The 14,033-nt window shown below is 40.5% G+C and overlaps 1 protein-coding gene across 21 annotated transcripts in view; it reads right to left on the bottom strand.

Moving 5' to 3' along the window:
* AFDN (afadin, adherens junction formation factor) overlaps positions 1 to 14,033 on the bottom strand; it is a 206,453-nt gene that overhangs the window by 122,983 nt on the left and 69,437 nt on the right. For all 21 annotated transcript variants that reach the window (XM_061624395.1, XM_061624376.1, XM_061624386.1 and 18 more), the window contains exons 6-8: positions 11,121 to 11,278; positions 4,253 to 4,364; positions 2,214 to 2,381 (exon numbers count right to left, since the gene is read on the bottom strand). In XM_061624395.1, the coding sequence (XP_061480379.1) occupies positions 2,214 to 2,381; positions 4,253 to 4,364; positions 11,121 to 11,278 (438 nt within the window). The remainder of the gene's footprint in view (positions 1 to 2,213; positions 2,382 to 4,252; positions 4,365 to 11,120; positions 11,279 to 14,033) is intronic.

Raw genomic sequence — 14,033 nt, 5'->3', positions numbered from 1 at the left:
TGAATACATCAAAAAAAGTGATAGGGTCGCCACAAGTCGTAATTGACTTGAAGGCATATAACAACAACAATACATCATTGATAGTTAGTTAGCCTCCAACAGTCTACTAGTCAGTTACTACACTGGAAATGTGCTTTGTTTTCCACAAAGTAAACCCAGAATATCTTTTCCACAGGGAAATTATATGTTGTGGCAATCTTATTTATATGCCACCCTCAATAAAAATATTTTCAGGGTAGTTTACAAAAAAAAGAAGATAAAATAACACAAAGCAGCAGATACAAGCAACTCAAAACTGCACAGATAAAATTAAGGTTTAAAAAGGAGAATAAGATGTCTTTGCACAGGGCTGAAAAATTATTATATAGGGACCAGGCAAGTCTTCCTGGCGAGATTATGCCACATGCAGGGTGCCACCAGTGAAAAGCTCCACCCTCTCACCTCAGAGGGGGCATCAGAAAAAGATCTCACAGTACAAGCCAGGCTTAGGTTGGAGAAGGTAATCCTCTAGGTACCCAGGCCCCAAGCCATTTAGGGTTTTAAAGACAAGCTCCAAAAATTAGTTTTATTTTCACCCTTCCCCACCAAATCATAATTGGGAACATTTTTGTTTGTTTGTTTTTTAAAGAACAGAATTAAAACACATAGTAAAAAAATGAAAATATACTAAATTGTGCATGTGCAGTGTATTTGTCAATATAGTATAGGAAAATTATTAGAATAAAATCTTGATTTATTAGTATGAATTTAGATAAATCTCAGTCAATGAAAACATCCTTATCCCACCCTTCCCCCAATAAATTCAGGGCAACATACATTGTTTTTGCACCATTTTAACTTAACACACACAGTGTAAAGTAGGCTAGCCTTAGAATTAATCCAAGGTTATCCTATGAGACTTATGCTTCAGCAAGGATTTGAAGTCAGATCTAACAACAACACTATTTGTGATGCAGCACTGCCTCTCAAGCAACAATAATCCCCAACTGTACACCAGTGTACACTAGTGCATCACAAGACAACTGCTACTGTGTCACCAGAAATTAATTAAACTACATGATTCCATGAACCCAAGCTAATAACCACAGAGGAGTCTTTCAACTAGGTACCTGCAGGATTCATTGCTTTGGCTTTGCCTCCTTGCAATTCATCCTCAACCAAGGCAAGTAATTCTGCCACACCTCTGCATTTGGTACAACTGGGTCAATTGCTCCTGATGCACCGATGCAGCTAAACTATCTACCTTTAGAAGTGGCAAGCCATTAAGATTTTGAGTAAATCTCTGCATTAGGCTTCCCTCCTTCTTGAATCAGCAATTAATACTAACACTAAATTTAATCATCTTTCTAAGGCATTACTAAAAACAATTATCAGTTTAGATCCAAAGATGCCCAAACACATGTGAAAAGTGCATTCCACTTATGGAAGAACTATTCTGGTTTTGTTCATTTTATTTATTCTTCTTATTTTTGATCCATCCTTTATACTCTGGTCCCACGGCAGATACAAAATAAAACCTCATGAAATATAAATACTATATTAAAAAATACATCAATAAAAGCACAACATCAATAACATACCGAGCAGGTGATAAAAACACGAGTGATTCAAAATCTCATCCTCTCCCAAAATTTTACTCCTCACTCTGAAGTGTTGTGCAACAAATGTGAAATTAAAAACAAAGTATGTTCTTATGAAAGCAGAAGCCTGAGAACTTCTACAGAATCTGCTTATTTCAGCACCATGTGAAAATGTCTGGAAACCTTTTGGAAATGGTGCAAAAGCGTATTTCATATACTTTTATATTTAATGTGGTATCTGTGTATACCATTTCTAAGCTAAAAAATAGTTCAAAAATGCAAACCTATAAAGTTTTGTTCAAAAAGAATTATCAAAATATAACGAAGCCTCAGTGATTTTTCACTACTTTATTTTTCAGTGATTTCATATATGACTATGCCAAACAAAACCTTTTCTGGCTTCAAAAAGTATCTAAGGAACCCATTTTATCCAACATGTCCAAGATTATACTGAAGTAAAGATCAAGCAATCCTAAAGCTTCCTTTGGAAACTGCAATCAAAGTAACCCATCCTTACTAATTCTAAAGCATGACAAATGGAGGATGATGAACCCTAAGTATAAGAGCCCATCAATGTTAACTCTGAAAACAAGCCATTCTAAGAAGAAATGAATGTTGTAAAAAGATTCTTACCTGGACTTAGTTCAACCAGATAAGGTAGTTTCTCTGGAGGAAGGGAAGAGCCATAACCAGACCCGTCAACTCTTTCCTTCCCCTTTAATGGCTTTCCATCAATCTGTTTCTTCAACTTCTTTGGAACATAATCAGGTGGCCGCCTTTTCAACTGAAAGACCAGTATCCCTAAGCACAGAACGATAAACAGAACATCTGATCTCTGTCCTGCACTTCTTACACATAAATTAAATCCACATGAAATGGTACATTATTAAGTATACTGAAGAGACTGAGCTCTCCTAAACAGTAATTATCCAATGAAAAATTAAATTCAGATTAGAGAACTAAAATATTTTCTATTCAATAGAATTTCATTACTGTCATCCAAGTTCCAGTGCTCTGGTATAAATTAGATCCAATTTTATTTTAATATATTTAGCCCACTAACTAGTCCTGCAAGGGCTCTCAAACCAGTAAAGATGGCCATCACTAAAATTACACAATTTTACCTAGTTTACACATGGTTACACTCAGCTAAAGCATGGCTTTGTATGAACACACAAGCTCCCAAGGAGGAGACTGCAGCAGCTTCACTCCACCCAGCCATTTTGCTGCTGTGCTGAGCTAAGACATGGGTTGGCTTAGTGTCATCCAAATCCAGGCTTATGTTCTCTCAGACAAGCCACAAGCCATGGTTTGCCCTCTACATGTTTATTTTAAATTGTGTGATGCTAATACCCAGTGGTGCAACCCATGGGTTCAATTCTTTAGATTTTATTTTCTGACCAATCCACACGGCTCAGAACAAGTTGAAGTATATCTTTATCTCACTTTATTTTCATATGAACACTTTGAAGTTAAGGTGATAGTCAGTGACAGTAATCCAACACCATAGCAACATGAGCAGGGAATGAAGGAAAGTTACTTTCAGTACAAATAAGGGCACTCTAAACTTGTTAATTCTTACACTAGCTGAAGAATTTGATGCAAGAAGTCATTAATACAAAGTGATTAAGGATGAATGCCCTATTACAGGTAGTTTTGTATTAAGGACTTACAACGCTGGCTGCATTCAGATGCACTACCCAACCATCCCAATAAGCAAGTGATAGTAAACCAAAGTTCACCATTTATCATGAATGCATGAAGCTGGGTTGCTTTGCTTCTCCCCACCTCACACATTACACCTAAACTAGGGATCATGTTTTGTTTTGTTCCAAACAAACCACAATAAGTCAAAAACAAACCTTTGCGGGGGGGGAGATCACTGAAAATAAATTATTCCCTCCCCATCCCACTGACAGAAGCCTTACCATCAGCTGAGCAACATTGCTGGAAACAAAACTGTGGGAACAGAGCATGGGTTGTTGGGAGCAAAAGAAACTATGATCCCTGGTTCGAATGTAAAGCTAAGTCAGGTATCATGATGTTTCCTCACAGCATAACCAGGCAGGAGCAAAGTGGAAGCAATTAACTTACTTAATGTAAGTCATGGTTTATAACTTATCAGGATGTGTGAACACAGCCATTGGTTGGTACTACATGAATGGACCTGGAAGAGCCTTAGGCTTATGGATCCCTTCTCCCTTCATGCATAATGAATGCCTGCCACCAAACTCTTGCTTCAAATCCTGATTAGCAAGATCACACAAACAATAGTTTGATCGTTCAGACACTGAGGCAATCCATAACAGGATCAGACAAGAGACATACCACGCCTAAGGGCAGGACAAAGCATACAGGTCTAAGGCTGGAGGCCCATAACACTCCTCCTGGTTTGTTCACAAAGTGCTATTTGTCTGGTAAATGTAAATGTACTGCCCTCAAGTCGATTCCGATTTATGGCGACCCTATGAATAGGGTTGTCATGAGGCGGAGAGGCAGTGACTGGCCCGAGGTCACCCAGTGAGCTTCATGGCCATGGGGGGATATGAACCCTGGTCTCCCAGGTCATAGTCCAACACCTTAACCACTACACCACACTGGCTCTTTATTTGTCTGGCATTATGTCTGAATGTGCCCATTGTGTTGTATTAAGTATTATGAACTAAAATTACCTTTGTCAATTGGCCATTCCCTGAATATCTGAAGTGGGCACTCATCATCATCAAGAATAAATTCTTTAGCACCTTTATCATCAGAATGTTGAGCACCAGGAGGAAGTTCGACCTACAGAAAAGATAAACTATGAGTTTGAACAGAACAGCTACCCGGGGATAAACATTCAAAGGCCATATCATCTTCTCCTTTCATTACTCTCAGCATAAGCATTACATCATTCTGTTACTACAATCTACACCGTGCCATGCCACATTCTTTGGTCCAATTTGCTATTTATGCCTACAGCTCAAATAAAAAGGGAGCAAAATTGCTTCCTTTCAAGATACTGTATGCAACTCTGTAGGTGGTGGGAGGTAAGAAATACCTTGGATGAAATGTTATGCTTGCATCACTGTATTTCTCAGTTAGCCCTCTCCAACCTGGTGCCCTCTGGATGTTTTAGACTACAATTCCCACCATCCCTGACCACTGGCCATGCTGGCTAGGGCTCTCGAGAGTTAAGAGTCCAAAACATCTGCAGTGCACCAGCTGGGAATGTTTATTTTAACCTATGTCTCAACACTCAGTCGTGTAATAAGCCCCTTTAAATGTGTCTCACTTTATCAACCTGATTTCAAATTAATAACTTTCAAAGAGGCGGTAAACCTAGAAAGCAGATTCTGTTCTGCCACTACAAGGGACTGTGTATTTAGTTGTTTCTGCTCTGTCCTCACCACACCCCAAACTAAAGAGCGATTTACTGAAGAAATAGCACACACCCTTGCAAGGAGAAAGTCCCTAACAGCAAAGCAGCAGAATGAAGCGAATGAAGAAAATAAAAAAGAACACAAACTCTGGCAAAAGAAATGCAAGAAGACAATAAGGAATGCCCAAAAATAATTTGAGCACATTGCTAAGAACATAAAAACCAACAACAAAAAATTCTATAAATACATTCAAAGCAGGAGACCATCTAGGGAGGCGATTGGACCCTTGGATGATAAGGGAGTCAAAGGTGTACTAAAGTACAATAAGGAGATTGCAGAGAAGCTAAATGAATTCTTTGCATCTGTCTTCACAGTGGAAGATATAGGGCAGATCCCTGAACCTGAACTAACATTTGCAGGAAGGGATTCTGAGGAACTGAGACAAATAGTGGTAACGAGAGAGGAAGTTCTAGGCTTAATAGACAATATAAAAACTGACAAATCACCAGGCCCGGATGGCATCCACCTGAGAGTTCTCAAAGAACTCAAATGTGAAATTGCTGATCTGCTAACTAAAATATGTAACTTGTCCCTCGGGTCCTCCTCCGTGCCTGAGGACTGGAAAGTGGCAAATGTAACGCCAATCTTCAAAAAGGGATCCAGAGGGGATCCCGGAAATTACAGGCCAGTTAGCTTAACTTCTGTCCCTGGAAAACTGGTAGAAAGTATGATTAAAGCTACATTAACTAAGCACATAGAAGAACAAGCCTTGCTGAAGCAGAGCCAGCATGGCTTCTGCAAGGGAAAGTCCTGTCTCAGTAACCTACTAGGATTCTTTGAGAGTGTCAACAAGCATATAGATAGAGGTGATCCAGTGGACATAGTGTACTTAGACTTTCAAAAAGTGTTTGACAAGGTACCTCACCAAAGACTTCTGAGGAAGCTTAGCAGTCATGGAATAAGAGGAGAGGTCCTCTTGTGGATAAGGAATTGGTTAAGAAGCAGAAAGCAGAGAGTAGGAATAAACGGACAGTTCTCCCAATGGAAAGCTGTAGAAAGTGGAGTCCCTCAAGGATCGGTATTGGGACCTGTACTTTTCAACTTGTTCATTAATGACCTAGAATTAGGAGTGAGCAGTGAAGTGGCCAAGTTTGCTGACGATACTAAATTGTTCAGGGTTGTTAAAACAAAAAGGGATTGCGAAGAGCTCCAAAAAGACCTCTCCAAACTGAGTGAATGGGCAGAAAATGGCAAATGCAATTCAATATAAACAAGTGTAAAATTATGCATATGGGAGCAAAAAATCTTAATTTCACATATACGATCATGGGGTCTGAACTGGCGGTGACTGACCAGGAGAGAGACCTCGGGGTTGTAGTGGACAGCACGATGAAAACGTCGACCCAGTGTGCGGCAGCTGTGAAAAAGGCAAATTCCATGCTAGCGATAATTAGGAAAGGTATTGAAAATAAAACAGCCGATATCATAATGCCGTTGTATAAATCTATGGTGCGGCCGCATTTGGAATACTGTGTACAGTTCTGGTCGCCTCATCTCAAAAAGGATATTATAGAGTTGGAAAAGGTTCAGAAGAGGGCAACCAGCATGATCAAGGGGATGGAGCGACTCCCTTACGAGGAAAGGTTGCAGCATTTGGGGCTTTTTAGTTTAGAGAAAAGGCGGGTCAGAGGAGACATGATAGAAGTGTATAAAATTATGCATGGCATTGAGAAAGTGGATAGAGAAAAGTTCTTCTCCCTCTCTCATAATACTAGAACTCGTGGACATTCAAAGAAGCTGAATGTTGGAAGATTCAGGACAGACAAAAGGAAGTACTTCTTTACTCAGCGCATAGTTAAACTATGGAATTTGCTCCCACAAGATGCAGTAATGGCCACCAGCTTGGATGGCTTTAAAAGAAGATTAGACAAATTCATGGAGGACAGGGCTATCAATGGCTACTAGCCGTGATGGCTGTGCTCTGCCACCCCAGTCAGAGGCAGCATGCTTCTGAAAACCAGCTGCCGGAAGCCTCAGGAGGGGAGAGTGTCCTTTCACTCGGGTCCTGCTTGTGGGCTTCCCCCAGGCACCTGGTTGGCCACTGTGAGAACAGGATGCTGGACTAGATGGGCCACTGGGCTGATCCAGCAGGCTCTTCTTATGTTCTTATAACTGCATGAATGAACATACTCTGGTTTTCTGTAATGAGAACAGGTCTGCATGAACCTTAGGTTCATGGTGCTCCTTTGTATTAGAGAGAAGAGGACTGAAAGCTTTTGCTTTTGAAACAATCACCATTCCCCACTGCATCTCAGCTTCGTGAACTGCAGTTTGTTCTAACCATGCCTAGTTAACAAAGCAAGATTATCAAACCAAAACTTGATGTTAAGTAATCACAGTAAGTACACACCCCACTTTGTCAAGTTCCAATGGAATGGGGAAGGGTGACATGTTCAGAAACAAAGTATCTCAGTCCCCTTTCTTCTTCCTTTGTGCTACAGAAGAGGACTGAGTGCAGAAGTCTGAGGCTTGCAGTGAGACATTCTCAGAATGGAAAAGCATGGTTTCCTATTACATTTAAACCACAACAAACTCTGGAATATCTGCTAAATTGAAATCAGGGTGGACTATGGGTTGTATTCAAATAAGTAAGAACATAAGAACATAAGAAGAGCCTGCTGGATCAGGCCTGTGGCCCATCTAGTCCAGCATCCTGTTCTCACAGTGGCCAACCAGGTGCCTGGGGGAAGCCCGCAAGCAGGACCCGAGTGCAAGAACACTCTCCCCTCCTGAGGCTTCCGGCAACTGGTTTTCAGAAGCATGCTGCCTCTGACTAGGCTGGCAGAGCACAGCCATCATGGCTAGTAGCCATTGATAGCCCTGTCCTCCATGAATTTGTCTAATCTTCTTTTAAAGCCATCCAGCCGTCAGCAAACTTGGCCACTTCACTGCTCACTCCTAATTCTAGGTCATTAATGAACAAGTTGAAAAGTACAGGTCCCAATACTGATCCTTGAGGGACTCCACTTTCTACAGCCCTCCATTGGGAGAACTGTCCGTTTATTCCTACTCTCTGCTTTCTGCTTCTTAACCAATTCCTTATCCACAAGAGGACCTCTCCTCTTATTCCATGACTGCTAAGCTTCCTCAGAAGTCTTTGGTGAGGTACCTTGTCAAACGCTTTTTGAAAGTCTAAGTACACTATGTCCACTGGATCACCTCTATCTATATGCTTGTTGACACTCTCAAAGAATTCTAATAGGTTACTGAGACAGGACTTTCCCTTGCAGAAGCCATGCTGGCTCTGCTTCAGCAAGGCTTGTTCTTCTATGTGCTTAGTTAATCTAGCTTTAATAATACTTTCTACCAGTTTTCCAGGGACAGAAGTTAAGCTAACTGGCCTGTAATTTCCGGGATTAAGTAAACTTAAGTTAGGCTACAATCCAACACATGTCTACTCAGAAGTAAGCTCTATTGGGTTCAATGAGACTTACTCACAGGTAAGTGTGTATTGGATTGCAACCTTAGCAATATCTGTTGTCATTAATGGAACTACTCTGAGTAGGACTACCACTGAATACCAACCATTGTTTTCTGTTGTGTATCTCTTATGTTGTAAAGTTGGTCTGAGAGCCTTTTGGGGAGATGGGCTAGGTAAAAATCAATTACTTAACTTCTAAACAGTTTTTAAAAACATTACAAAGCACACTAGAAAAAGTAATGAGGTATTTAGATGCTATTATCAGTGATTCTAGTTATCCATAACCAATAAAATAAAAATATGGCACCATTCACCTTTGAAAGCCCAACTGTGCATCTAGTATTATTGTCCATTCCATTTATGAAGTCTAACATTTTAATCACCCTCTAGGATGCACACCTTAACATGGTGAGGGGGTTTGAGAGTGTCAATGAAGCTGAGAGCAATGCCGTCAGGAGTTTAGACCAAGAGGCTAGACTCCTAGCAGGGGCACCCAAGGCGGAATGGTCAAAGCTGAGACACCAGACTAAGATGCATCCAAACTCAAAGGCAGGAAGTGGTAAACCACCTCTGAATCCTTCTTACCACGAAAACCCTATGAACAGAGTATCCCACATGCAACACGAGATAGTGCTGGATGATGAGATGTCCAGTTCAGAAGGCACTCAACGAGTCTCCCAGAGACTGCTTAGCTAGGCTAGTTAGGGAAAGTAGTAAAAGTAGACAGGTATATGACGCATACTGCTTTGGATGTAACTAATAAAAAGAGAAAAACACATCACCTCACCTCAGCCTGAATCTGTCATCTATGGACAGGACAAGCAGGGAACAGATAAGAACTAGGAATTATGGGGAAATGGGGCATAGGAGATAGAAATAAGCAGGAGAAAGGCTTATTGAATTCTGTGAAGCCAATAATTTGTTTCTTGCAAACACATTTTTTGAGCAACCGAAAAGATGACTGTATACGTGGACATCACCAATGGTCAATCAAATGGATTATATAATTGGTAGCAAAAGATGGAGAAGTTCCATACTTTCTGCGAAAACAAGACCAGGAGCAGACTGTGGTACAGATCATGAACTGCTCATATCGAAAGTGAGAGTAAAGCTAAAGAAGAACAAAGCAATCATAATGCCAAAATAAAATTTAAATAACATCCCAGAAGAACATAAAGATGAAATAAGGAACAGATTTGAGGCTTTAAACCTAGTTGACAGAGAACCAGAAGAACTATGAAGTCAGAGACATTATCAGGGAAGAATGCAAAAAGAAAATACCTCTACATAAAAGAGAGAAGGATCTCAGTGGATGACTGAAAAAACACTCAAAATGGTTAAATAGAGAAGGAAAGTACAAGAAGATAGAAACACGGTCAGAATCCTAAATGCAACAAAACAGCAACTAGTAAGTAGAAACAAAGAGAACTATTACAATAGTTATTGTAAAGAAATAAGAGGACAACAAAAAGGGTAAAACAGAGACCTATTCCAAAAGATCAGAAAAATTAAAGGGAAATTTAAACCAAAAGTAGGGATGTTGAATAATCAACAGGGGAACACACTGACTGACCAAGATGAAATAAAAGGAAGACGGATGCAATACACTGAAGAACTCTATAAAAGAGATGCCAGGATGACAGATCCATTCATGGACGAACTGTATGATGAAGAACCAGAAATTTTAGAATGTGAGGTGAAAGGTGCTCTTAAAATACTTGGAAGAAACAAATCACCAGCAACAGATGGCATACCAATAGAGATGCTACAAGTTACTGCGACTGAATCTATCCAAATCTGGACAAAAATTTTTCAACAAATATGGAAAACTAAACAATGGCCCACAGACTGGAAGTATTCGATATATATCCCAATTCCAAAGAAAGGGGATCCTAGGGAATGCAGTAATTATTGAACTATTGCCTTAGTATCCGATGCAAGTAAAGTAATGCTCAAGATCTACAACAAAGGCTCTTACAATATATGGAGTGAGAAATGCCAGACATCCAAGCTCGATTTAGAAAATGAAGAGGAACCAGTAATCATATCGCAAGCATACGTTGGATAATGGAACAGATCAAGGAATTTCAGAAGGAAATCACCTTGTGCATTATAGATTACAGCAAAGCTGTGTGATACCTGAACAAAGATTATGGCCCAACTATACCTACCCTTAGTTTTGAAGAACCTGCGGAACCAATCTATCATTTTGAGACAGGCCATAAATTATAAATCAGCTGAGTGAGGACTCCCCCACAAAAAACCCTGTAACTCAGCAGATAACCAACTCCCCTAAACAGATGAGCCCTTGATGGCAAACGGTCTCTCTACTAATGTATGTCTTATATTTAAGTCAGATCAACAATTAAACAATATTAAAATTGGTCCATTTTATTTGTGCAAATTCACACAGAACAGTTAGCACATACCCTAACTTCTACATGCCCATCTAATTTATTGGAGCCAGTTCAAGAATGAAAAACATTTTGTCTAAATTCCGCATTTGCTTACAAATAAAAAATGTGTTCTCTCTTCAACAATATTTAATGCAATGAAAAAGTTTTTTTTTAAAAAACACAATCGACTGCATTTAAAGATTTTTGAAGCTGAAATAAATGAAGAAACCATATCATGTTTAAACAATCTATGCAACAAGATTATTTCACAAGAACTATTTTCTTTAATTAATTTACTCACACGAGCAATACAGTAATCCTTGGGGTTTTCCTTTTCAAGACCATACTTCTCCAGTGCTTCAATAACTGCAAAGTCTGCTGTATCTGTAGTAGATAGCAGGATTGTCTTGTATGGTATATTTGGTTTTAAACTGTCTGCATAAATTCTCAGTGTTCCACCTGAAAAATACATTTAATTGTATTTTTAACTTAAGCTACAGATTATATAAATCACACTTCCTGAGCATTTGAGCTGGTTTCTTTCTCAAGTATCATCCAGTGTCCAGTAAAAAGAGCAAAAAGAACTCTTTCTCCATAGTATACACAAGATTACTTCAGCATTACACTCATTACTATGTTTTTATTGCTTCAGCATTACACTCATTACTATGTTTTTATTACTTCAGCAGTACAGTCATTATTATATCTTTATTATACAGCCACAAAAGTGGCTGTATACTATAGCCAGCATGGATTTTTCCCATTCCACAATGTTAAATTGAAAATACCCCCCATACCATTCTGCTGTTTCCCATAAGCTCATTTCAAAACAAAACCTTACAAAACTTATAGTCCTGAGCTCTGAAATGCTTAACAACTCTCTAAATTTTCATGGTGATACACAAAACAGTCAGAGAGAATCGAGAGTTCAAAGTGTAAAAACGGGGGGGGGATCCAGACCCCTTTTGGACTTTTTTCTGTCAGTGTTCTCATAATTTGTTGAAATTAATTAAAAATCAGCCATGTTCACTGTATACCTGTAAACCTATTACTGACCTTGCCCCATTCTCTGACCTTCATCGTCTGCAGTTTAAACGTTAAAAAAATGCCTGGCTGATTTTTAATTAATTTAAGAAATTTTACATTGAACTCAATGATAAGGCCAGGCATGCTCAGTAAGAACCAACTGTCAGTGTTCAAAAAGCCAGACTCACAGCTGCTGGGCTTGCCTAATAAGGGGGCCATACCCACACCAGACTTAGATTTCAAGTTAAATAGCCATGGCTTCCCTCAAAGAATCCTGGAGAGTGTAGTTTGTGAATGGTGCTGAGAAGAGAAAATTTTATATGTTTTACAGTGCACCGTGAACCAAAAGAGTTTGAGAACCACTGAGTCAGCTGCTCTGACTGAAGCTTTGTGAGGGGAACATGGAATCTCCTACCAACTCTCAGCATAATTCACTAACTACACTTCCCAGGATTCTTTGGGAGGAGCCATGACTGTCTAAACCAGCCTTTCCCAACCAGTGTGCCTCCAGATGTTGTTGGACCACAACTTCCATCAGCCTCAGCCAGCATTGCCAAAGGTGAGGAATGATGGGAATTGTAGTCCAGCAACATCTGGAGGCACACTGGTTGGGAAAGGCTGGTCTAAACTGAAATAAAGGTCTGGTGTGGATGTGGCCAGGGACAGCTTTGGTTTAAATTTGGGTGGGAGGCTACATGTGCTTGCTGTAGAATAAAAAGGTGGGGGAAATGTTGAAAAGCAATGATACTGTTCACAATGTTTTCCCTTTGGAAAAGAAAGGGGCTTCCCCTCTGCCCAGTGCCTACCCATCCAATCTCCTCCCCTCTCCCTCCTCCTCCCCTCCCCCAGGTCAGTTTCACCTATCCTAAACATGATTGCACAGAAATAAATCCCACTGAACTCAAGAAGTATGCAAATGATTAAACCCATCCTCCCTTGTCCACCCTTCTTCCCTCTTCCTTTGCCCCTCCCCCTTCCCTTCCAATCTCCTCCCTTCCAATCTCCTCTCCCCCTCCCCCCAATGATCAGTTTTACTTATCTTAAGCATGATTGCATGGGAGTAAATCCCATTGAACTCAATAAGCATACATATGATCAAACCTGCCCTCCCCTCCTCTCATCACCTCGCTTTTGCCCCTTCCCCCTTCCTTTGCCCCTCCCCTTTCCCTCCTCCCCCTCCTTCTGCTCCCCTCTCCCCTCCCTTTCTCCTTTCCTCTCCCCTCCCCTCCTCCTCCTCTTCCCTATGGTCAGTTTTATCTATCCTAACCATGATTGCATGGGAGTAAATCCCATTGAACTCAATAAGCATGCAAATGATCAGACCTGCCTTTCCCCTCCTTCCCCTCTCCTCTACCTTCCTCCTCCCCTCTCCTCTTCCTTCTTCCTCCTCCCCTGCCCACTCCAGCCCTCCCTGCCCCCCTGGTCAGTTTTACCTATCCTAAGCATGATTGCATGGGAGTAAATCGCACTGAACTCAGTAAACATGCAAATGATCAAACTTGCCCTTCTCCTCCCCTCCCCCTGTAGCCTGCTTTCCTCCCCCTCCTCTCCTCTGCTCTTCCTCCCCTCCTTCCTCCCCTCCTCATCCCCTGTGATCAGTTTCACCTATCCTAAGCATGATTGCAAGGGAGTATATCCCACTGAACTCAATAAGCATGTAAATGATCAATCCATTCTCAGCAAACTTGCACAGGATCCCATTTCTTACCTCCCGGATTAAAAAGCAGAGAAATTCACTAATACCCAAAAAAGCTTGCGGTTTAAGAATGTACCTATAGTCCACAGATATTTCTACCAAACTTTAAAAAGCAGGAAAATTGGGCAGCTATAGTGAATGCACCAGGGGAGCAGGAGACCTGACCTCCTCTCTGAGATATTGTACAGCCCTACACATTTGTCAAAATGCAAACACAATTTGGGTTGGTCTTTCACAGTCCAATCCACTTCCTGTATAGCTTGCAAGAATTTGCTGTGCCTCTGAGCATATGGTGAGTGGTGACAACATCTGCAATCAGCCCAAATAATAGAAATAAGGCATGTGCTGTGCTGATCTTATTTTAGCAAGGAGGAAGCAACAATATTAAGATACAGTTGATACAGTGCAGATAATCACTTTAAATATGTTTGATTTACTTTGCAATTTTGGTGAGGTTTCCTATAGTAAATGATTTTCTTTTGCTTCTGTTTC

This window comes from Rhineura floridana, chromosome 4 (assembly GCF_030035675.1).
Source record: "Rhineura floridana isolate rRhiFlo1 chromosome 4, rRhiFlo1.hap2, whole genome shotgun sequence".
In the NCBI taxonomy this organism is placed as follows: Eukaryota; Metazoa; Chordata; class Lepidosauria; order Squamata; family Rhineuridae; genus Rhineura; species Rhineura floridana.
Note: the sequence above shows the minus strand (reverse complement) of the source record. Positions and strands in the feature narration are given on the sequence as shown.